Genomic DNA, 8,585 nt, shown 5'->3' with positions numbered 1-8,585 from the left:
ATAAATTTTAAAAATTCTGTTTAATTAATGCTTTTTTATAAAAAAAATATTAAAAAATATATAATAAAAAAATATTATTAAAATATCTTACATTTTAAAATATTTTTTTTTACAAATGTCTTACAAATTAAAAAAAAATATTACCCAAAAAGTTATTGATAGACATTTCGAATTTTCATTGCGGAAGGTGGCGTCAGATCTCTGCAATCAATTGGAACGAATGGAATGAAGTGTCAATTTCTTCGCCTGAGTCAACTTTCTTGGCTTCTTCGCTAATAAATCCAAATTAATTCTCGTGGAGAATATAATAGCAAGATAATAAAATTAAAATTACCTAAAATCAAATTTTATTCTGGACCTGACATCAATAATACAAAGCAATGGAGATGGATGAATAGCAACACACAAACACTACCAAAAACTTTCACCGGTACAATAAACTGATTATGAACTGAACTGTCAAATTCTCTTCATGCTCTCCACACACGTTCTCAAATCACGTACCATCGTAATAGTTTTCTACCTAGAGGATGAGATTCCCTAAGGCAACGGAAGCGACGATGAAGATGAATCCAGCAAAGGCACGAGAAGCTGCAGAACTAGGAGGAGGAGGAGGTTGGGGGGTGGACGACGTCGGAGAAGGCGACGATGTCGGAGACGAAGCATCGGAGACGACGACGGCTAATTTCTGGCCGCCCTGGCAGTGCTGGCCAAAGCTGCAAATGAAGTAGTGGCTTCCGGTTTCATTGAGGGTGTAGTTATACGGGCCGGTGGTGACCTTCAGCGTGTTACTATTTTCACTGCAAGAATCGTATGATGCTTTCGGCACTTTGACGACGTCGTGTTGACCTGTAGCGAATTGGAACGCTACCAAAAGTAAAAGCAGGGGGGGGGGAATAGTTAGTCTAGAAATAAAAAAAGAAAAGGGTTTGAATTAATTAATAAATAAATGGGAAATAAAATTATAGACGTACAGAGAGTATCGTTGAGTCGAAAGGTTTTATCGGAGACCCAGGTAGTGTAGAATTGGGCATTATCGGGGATCCTCCATCCGGTGGAGTCTCCGACGACATGGACGGCGGCTGTGGCGCAACGGAGAAGAAGAAAAGGAAGAAATAAAGCGGCAAGGGAAAGGCAGGTATTGGCCATGGTTATGGAATGGAGATATATGAAGAACAAGTATGTGTGTGTGTGTATAAGAATGAGAATGAGAAGGTTGATGAAGAATGAATGAGTGGAAGGGGAGGCATGGAGGGTATAAATAAGAGAAGAGGGTGGAATATTCAACACGGTAGGAAGGGAGGACTCAAGTGGGTCCGTGTTGTGTTGAATGCGGGTCGTCCTGTACTCCTGGGTCGCCCTTTCCTTTCTCACCAGCCCAGTCAAACCACTACGTTTCTTCTCCCGGCCCTTCCTACACTGAGACTTCAATTCATACTTTCTCCCCGCGCATTTGTTAGTTACATCAAGTTTTCTCAAGTTATTTTCTCAATTTTAAAAATATTTTCCAGAAAATTATAAAAAAAAACAATATTTCAAATCAATAAGAGAATTTCATTGCAGGATGGAATATTATATCAAATTAAAATTAAAGAATTTTGAAAATTCAACTAATTTAACGCGAAGATGGGGGCATCGTTCGGCAATGTCTTAAATCTTAATCACATCACAAGCGTGGGCCAAAGTCTGCACGTGGGACCCAGGAGAGAAAGTTCAACAACGTTCACCTGTGTTCTCTGAACTCTAGCCTTTTCGGTTGCAAGGCGCTGGAATTGTGGAAAGTCACTCCCCTCCAGCCTCAGCCTTCTTAATTTACCCAAAGTCAACACAGACTTCCCAAACCCAATTGCACTGCAACCTCGTTTTTCTCACGTTGTTGATTTTTCTGTTTGCTCAAAAGCTGTGAATTTCTATGCATACTTATTTGTGTACTAATAATTCTCAACTTTCATTTTCTCCATTTGTTGACGAATTTGATTTATTAGAAATCATGATTTTCTGTTACAGCAATATGGTGCTATAAAAAAAAAAAAAGATATATGGAGTGACCTAAATAAGCAGGCTCCACATTATGTATTTATCTCCCTTCTTCTTATAATATTGTGCCATTATTAAAGAAATAGAACTAATTTGTTCGTCAATACTTTATTGTATGTGTTTATTGCAAATTCCTTTTCGGTAAGAAAAAACATGTTCCTATCATTTGCATCGTAATTTAACTCTTTTGATGAGTTGAATTTCCATCATGTTAATTTAGAAAGCTATGGCATTGAGAAGAATCATAGATTAAATAGACATGATTAAATATTACACTGCTCAAATGTGAGGTGGGAAAAATAAAGAAACAAGAAGATTGGATCATCAACTATAACGAGGAATGCCTAATCAAGGGTACATTTCTGTGACGAGGGTTAATTGAAAAGAATAAAAGTCCATTAGACAGTGAGCTTTGTGTCTTCAATCTCTGACTCAATAATTAAACACTAAAAGAAGAACAGCAACACTAGTTGTTATAGCCAACATGTAAGAACATCCAATTCCCTGCAAGGCAAAATACATGTCAGAAACATTGACCAACAGCGATTAACACCCCCCCCCCCAAAATGAAACATGTATCTTAAAGCAGGAAACTTGTGACTGTGTCTGCTACTAATTATATCAGATAACACCTAATAATGAACATATGGTGCAACATTCACCATATTGGTTTATTAAGCTTCCCCTGAAACGGAGTATAATAGGTATATAGGGCAAAAGAGATGTGAAGAGTGGTTACAAATAGTTAATGACTTTTAAGAAATATGAAACAAAGTATACTCATGAATTGATATTTTCATGGTATATGTATTCCATACCTTGAAGGAAAGAAGAGAAGAGGTTGCTGAAGAAGCCTTTAGGCCCGTGAAGCCAATGTTATAGGCAATGCTTCCATCAGCCTTAAACAATCCGAAGTTTCTTTCTGATGTTGGACCAGGTTTCAAGTTTTCATTAAACAAAGCAAACACATAAGCCCTTGCCTTGATCTTTGGCCTATAAGGAGTCCCTTTCTTCTTCAGAAGCCTCTTTCTCAGATGATAATTGTAAGTCCTGGCATTCTCCACTGTGGCTCCGGCTTCATTCGCGTCCCCACGAGAAGCCCAACCTGTCTCAGACACAATAACCTCCATCTTCTCAAACCCAGCCTTCTCCAAAGCAGCATAGGCTGCATCAACCATGGCCTCAAACATGTTATCATAGTGAAGCTTTGTCTTTGCATCATAAATCCCTGGGCTTTTCTTGAAGAGAGCATAGTTAATGTCAATATGTTCAGGATCATTCTTATAGGCCAGAAAAGGGTATGCATTTATGAAGAAAGGAGTGCCAATCTGTGAGAAGAACTGCAAGAGAGGCTTCATGAATGGGACAATGTCTTCTCTGAAAGTGCAGGAAGATGGAGGGAAGGAATTGGCAAAAACAGCCTCAGAATGCGGACTTGAAACCTGAATGTCATCCGCTAAATTAAGCCTATCAAGGGCATTGTAGACATTTCTCGCTGCAGGAAGAAGGACTTCCCAGAGCTCCAAATCTGCTCCTCCCAGGATTTCATTTCCCACAGCAATCCCTCTGATTTTAGTTCCTGGAAGAAATGGCTGAACGTTCTCTTTGATCCAAGTTATGGCTTGATCTTCCCCTACACTGATTTCTTTCAAGAATTCATTTGGAAGTCCAACCACAATCGCAATCCCAGACCCTTTGAAGGCCGTGAGAACACTCTGATCAGCATCATATATTCTGATGTTATTGATCTTTGCAGCTTTAAGCAGTGTAACCACACTGTGAGGTGAAGGCAGATTATCTGCTATCCTACCATAGTTCACTCCATATGTTCCTGTAAAGAACTTATCCCCCATAACTGCATTTCAAACAAGCCCAAACAAAGAAAAAACACAAGCTGGTTTAGAGAAACACATTTACACTAATAAAAAATATTCCAAGCAAAAAGCTGTCTGTTTTCATGCCAATAACTGAGATATGTTTAAACTTTTCAAGACTAAAAAAGACAAACATCTCAGTGGATGATGATATACCATGGGAAGTTAATACAGAGAAGGTGAGAAGAAGAAGAAGGCAAGAGAGAGAAGAAGAGAAGACCATTTGGGAATTATTGAGCATTATTATTATTTAGAAATGAAGAGGCATGCATTCCAATGATGGAAAGAATGTGGGGAAGGAGGCCACATTATGTAATTCAGTAAAATGGGTAACGTCATTATTAGTGAAGGGCAATCCATAAACAATCCATGTGATGATGCAATACCTTTCCTGCAGGCATGCCATTAGAACCCATTAAGATTCTTGGCCTTGCTCGAAAGAAGAAAACTAAAAAGGAGAGGAAATATTTGAGAAAGATTCTTAACCTGGAGACAAAGATGGTGTGTTTGAAAGAGGATGCTTTTGTAGGACTTAGAGAATAGATTCTTCCTTTCCAGACCCCTTTTGCCTCCGGATCTTAAAGTTCACTTTTTGTTGTTTTGTTTCAAAGTCTAGTGTTGTGTTTTCGTTTACTTTTGTCTCTAGAAACCTACTAGAAGTAAGCGACTCACCAAATACTTTTCTTGTCCTCATGGGTCACTGGGTAAACTGGGTTCTTAAACTTCTTCTAAGCAACCTCGCAAATCACCCACAGGCTGCATGAATTACATTTGGTGATATATATATATATATATTTGTGCGTGTCTGTGTGTGTGTGCGTGTGTGTAAAGTAATAAACAATTCGGATGGATAGCAGGACAATTGATATTGATATTCAATTGATATATGGACTTGGACTTAGGCAGCTTCATTATTTGCTTTTATCAACATATAGATATTATTAATATATTATTAGAAATAAAATATTTTCTTTATTATAATTTTGTTGCCAATAAAATAATCTCTTATCCTAACTAATGCATTACACTTGGTTTGATTTACTATCCTTGTCTCTCTGTTGATTATTTCCCCCCTTATAATATAATGATGATGTTTAAGTATTATTTGTAATAAATGACTAGAGGCTCTTTTCTATTAATAAATTACTGTATTTCAAAATTAGTTTGTTCAATTATTATTTTCTTATTCTTATATATTTTTAATATGATATAACAAAAATTTTCAGATTTTAACCATATACTGATGACAACACTAATATCATGAACATTTTTTATTGAGAAAATGATAAATAAAATTTATTTGAAATGTATAAATGATAATTTGATCCCTCGAAATGTTATAATTTTTTTAAAGTTTCTAAAGACTTTTCTATTATTAATGAATTTATATAAATTATTAAATTATCCTTATTGAAAATTAATGATTTATAAATTTTCTTTTTATATTCACAATAATACAATAGCAAATAAGAAATTTAACATGTGAAGTTGTGATTTCCTATTGCATTGTTACGAATATAAAATAGAAAGTGCGAATATAAGAAAAAGAGTTGTGAATAATTTATTTTCAACTACAGCAATTTAATAATTTATATAATTCATTAATGTCAGAAAAATTTCTAAAGACTTCAGAGAAATTATAATATTTTAAAGAATTAAATTATTATTTATATATTTTAAAAAGATTTTATTATCATTTTTTCTTTTTTATTTTACCTATCCAATATAATGTATGTAATACTATTAAGAACGAGTATTGATTACTTGATTATAAATAAATTTTTTTATTATTTTTTTCATCTCAAATTATAAAATATTTTTAGACAAAATTAAATATATTAATAAAATTTATCAAATACACTTTATAATTTTATTGTTTTAGAAAAAATTATAAACTCTTAAAGATATTCTTAATTTAATACTTTATTTGTAAAAAATATTAAAAAAAGAGATATATAAAAAACATAATATTAAAAAATCGTTATCAACAAAACTTTATTTCTATAAAAATATTTTATATTTTAGAATATTAAATTTTTTAAAAAATATTTTATAAATTTAAAATGAAGATAGTATAACTTCAATCTCTTTTGCTTGACTTTGCCCCTCTACTGTAGAAAAAACCATTCACACACACACACGTGTGTGTGTGGGGATTATTTGAGCCCATGATATTGCAATATTCCATTGGAATGACAGTTAATTATGCTAGTGGAGCCCGTCCAAATAAATTAAAAAAAAAATTGGGGTCAGCCTTAACAAAATTATACATTTTTAATATTTAGGTCTACTTGAGCGGTCTAAATAAGTCTAAAAAAATTTAAACAAACTCAATTATATTTACACTTAACCCAAATAGATGAATAACATTTTACAGTTTTTTAAAATACGTCAGATAAATCAAATATTAATTAATTCTTTAATTCTTAGCTTTTATACTAACAAAATATATGTATGAGTACAGTATTATATATATTTACTTAAAAATTAAAAATATTAATATTTTTATTCTTTTTAATATATAAAATATCTTTAAAATATTTAAATTCATTTAATATTGATTTTAAAATTTAAAAACCTACAATTTTTAAAAAAATGAGTCTTATACATTTTTTAAGTATTTTAAAATGCATATTTTATATTTTTTTTATAATACTTAAAATAATTAATTTAAAAATAAAAATTGAAATTTGTTTTTTCTAAGAAAAGTGAAAAAAAATTAGCAATTTTAATATTCAAATTGACCTAAATAAACCTAAAGCCTCAGAGTGTTAGAATCGAATTTGATTATATAAGTTTTTTATAAGTTTAAAAATTTTAAGTTTAATCTGAATAAATCCGACTTGAATTGAGTATAGCTCATCCAAATTACCTACTCTAAAATTAATGTGGGAAAAAAAGTGATAAAAACAAAAAGGCAGCTCTTTATTCACAGTACGATTTCAAACGCTAAAGATATACAAATTGCAAAACTTTCAGGAACACTACGAATTGAAAAGATGACTTCTCTTATTTTGCAGTTAGAGTATATGTATGCCTCTGATCAGATTTATGGCTCCACTCTTTGGCTTCCTCGTCTTCTTCAGCATCCCACAGGAATTTAGCGTAAGAAGCAAGCACATAACTGCAAATGATTAGGCCCTCCGCATTAGTTTCATAAACTAGGAAGAAACAAAGCCAAGTCTTTACGGAAAGCTTAATTCAATAATTGTAGATTAGATTATCAATAAAATGATGATCATAATTCCAACAAGGTTAGTTCTAGTGAAAAAAACTAATCTTTTGTAATGCAGCAAATCAAGGTTCAAGAAAAGATACCCACTATATATGCATTATTTTGTAGTTAGATAAATGTTTTTTTAAAAAAAAATGCACTTATCTCATTTCTTTTTATAGAAAAACACATTTTTTTATTTGCCAAACCTTACTTCCAAAAAAAAAAAATGATGAACATAAAATGAAGGATCATTTTTCACCAATCATGAGGGGCACTTTGAACAGCTTGATCATAATAGACTTCAGCTCGATCTGAGTCCTTCTCCGTTTGCCATATCAATTCTGCATAGAGAGACAGAAGACTGCCATCTCCTGGATTCGCCAACACAGCCCTTTCAAGATACTCCTTTGCTTGCTCATAATCTCCAACCACCTATTTACATTTTAAAAATCAGAAAAATCCCAACAACAAAAAAATTAACATGCCATGATCATTAAGTTAAATATATACTAATTATTGTACCTCTTTCAAGAACTTGGCATAATTTCCAAGCAAAAGAGCATTATTGGGGTTAGTTAATATCATCTTCTGATAATAAGCATCCATACTATCACCCCCACCAGTACAGATATCGCATCTACTTCCATGTCCACCACATCCACTGCCTCCCTTTCCATCGCCCATCATTTCTACTTCCTCTTCATGCTTCACCATTCTGTTACCCAAACCAGAGCTCAGTAGAATTTGAGAGTAAGTTTTTTCAAATGGGTTTTTGCTTCATCATCACTTTCTTTCACCTCAAAGTCCTGTTCATTCTTATGGGAGATCATACAACGTAGATGTGGTAAGCGATTTTTGCCGTTAAGCTTTGATGGGTTGAGAAAGTCTATGTCGGAGGTACAGGATTGCGTTGCATCTTTTGAGTTGGTCAGTGAAACTGATCTCGTCCAAGGAAGATAGAGAATGGGTTCTGACTCAGGAAAGGAGCAATCTTTGGAATAATGATGTAGCCATGAGCTATGAATTGGAGCTGAGGAGCTTCCAAGTAGCATGTTTTGCAGTTTAGAAACACAAGATGGTGACACAAAATATGAAAAAGAAAGCACTTGCAGAATACAAGAGCTTGCTTCCCCAGTGCAGAGAAAGATAAGTTTAGGAAAAGCAGAGATCGTATAGAATAACAGAGATGTATGTGTGCGCGTATATATAGAGAGAGAGAGAGATTTTGAACAAAAGCTCATAATAAGATCTAAAGTGTAGAAGCTCACCGAACCAATTATTGGGATAAAGTGTCAATAGAAACAAATCAAAAAGTCGCACATAGATTGAAATTAAGCAAGCCGTAATAAACCAAAAAAGTCATAAACTTGTAAAGATTTTGAGTTAAGAAAAAAATGAACGGCCACGAGTTGGTATGATATGGCATGTGGGCAAGTAACAGAAAGTGACATCCCTTT

At 33.4% G+C, this 8,585-nt stretch overlaps 3 protein-coding genes across 4 annotated transcripts; all 3 read right to left on the bottom strand.

Annotated features, from left to right (window-relative positions):
• Positions 1-330: 330 nt before the first annotated feature.
• On the bottom strand, positions 331-1,231 carry LOC129298538 (cucumber peeling cupredoxin-like). The gene is made up of 2 exons (XM_054936954.1): positions 975-1,231; positions 331-867 (listed from the first exon to the last, which is right to left on the bottom strand). The coding sequence occupies exons 1-2, from the start codon at positions 1,147-1,149 to the stop codon at positions 524-526; spliced, it is 519 nt and encodes a 172-aa protein (XP_054792929.1). The 5' UTR covers positions 1,150-1,231; the 3' UTR covers positions 331-523.
• A 1,038-nt stretch (positions 1,232-2,269) lies between these two features.
• On the bottom strand, positions 2,270-4,235 carry LOC129298539 (glucan endo-1,3-beta-glucosidase 11-like). 2 transcript variants are annotated; one of them, XM_054936956.1, is made up of 3 exons: positions 4,068-4,235; positions 2,856-3,892; positions 2,270-2,541 (listed from the first exon to the last, which is right to left on the bottom strand). In XM_054936956.1, the coding sequence occupies exons 1-3, from the start codon at positions 4,150-4,152 to the stop codon at positions 2,470-2,472; spliced, it is 1,194 nt and encodes a 397-aa protein (XP_054792931.1). In that variant the 5' UTR covers positions 4,153-4,235; the 3' UTR covers positions 2,270-2,469. The 2 variants fall into 2 exon arrangements, with proteins under 2 accessions (XP_054792931.1, XP_054792932.1); XM_054936957.1 differs by having other exon boundaries at positions 4,132-4,190.
• A 2,580-nt stretch (positions 4,236-6,815) lies between these two features.
• LOC129298533 (uncharacterized) lies at positions 6,816-8,311 on the bottom strand. Its single transcript, XM_054936951.1, has 3 exons — positions 7,651-8,311; positions 7,388-7,560; positions 6,816-7,035 (listed from the first exon to the last, which is right to left on the bottom strand). Exons 1-3 carry the CDS (start codon positions 7,840-7,842, stop codon positions 6,921-6,923), a joined length of 480 nt encoding a protein of 159 aa, XP_054792926.1. The 5' UTR covers positions 7,843-8,311; the 3' UTR covers positions 6,816-6,920.
• Between the last annotated feature and the right edge of the window lie 274 nt (positions 8,312-8,585).

The sequence above is a fragment of the Prosopis cineraria genome, unplaced genomic scaffold (genome assembly GCF_029017545.1).
Source record: "Prosopis cineraria cultivar Desert tree isolate PC_DT_omini unplaced genomic scaffold, ASM2901754v1 PC842, whole genome shotgun sequence".
Taxonomy (NCBI): Eukaryota; Viridiplantae; Streptophyta; class Magnoliopsida; order Fabales; family Fabaceae; genus Prosopis; species Prosopis cineraria.
Note: the sequence above shows the minus strand (reverse complement) of the source record. Positions and strands in the feature narration are given on the sequence as shown.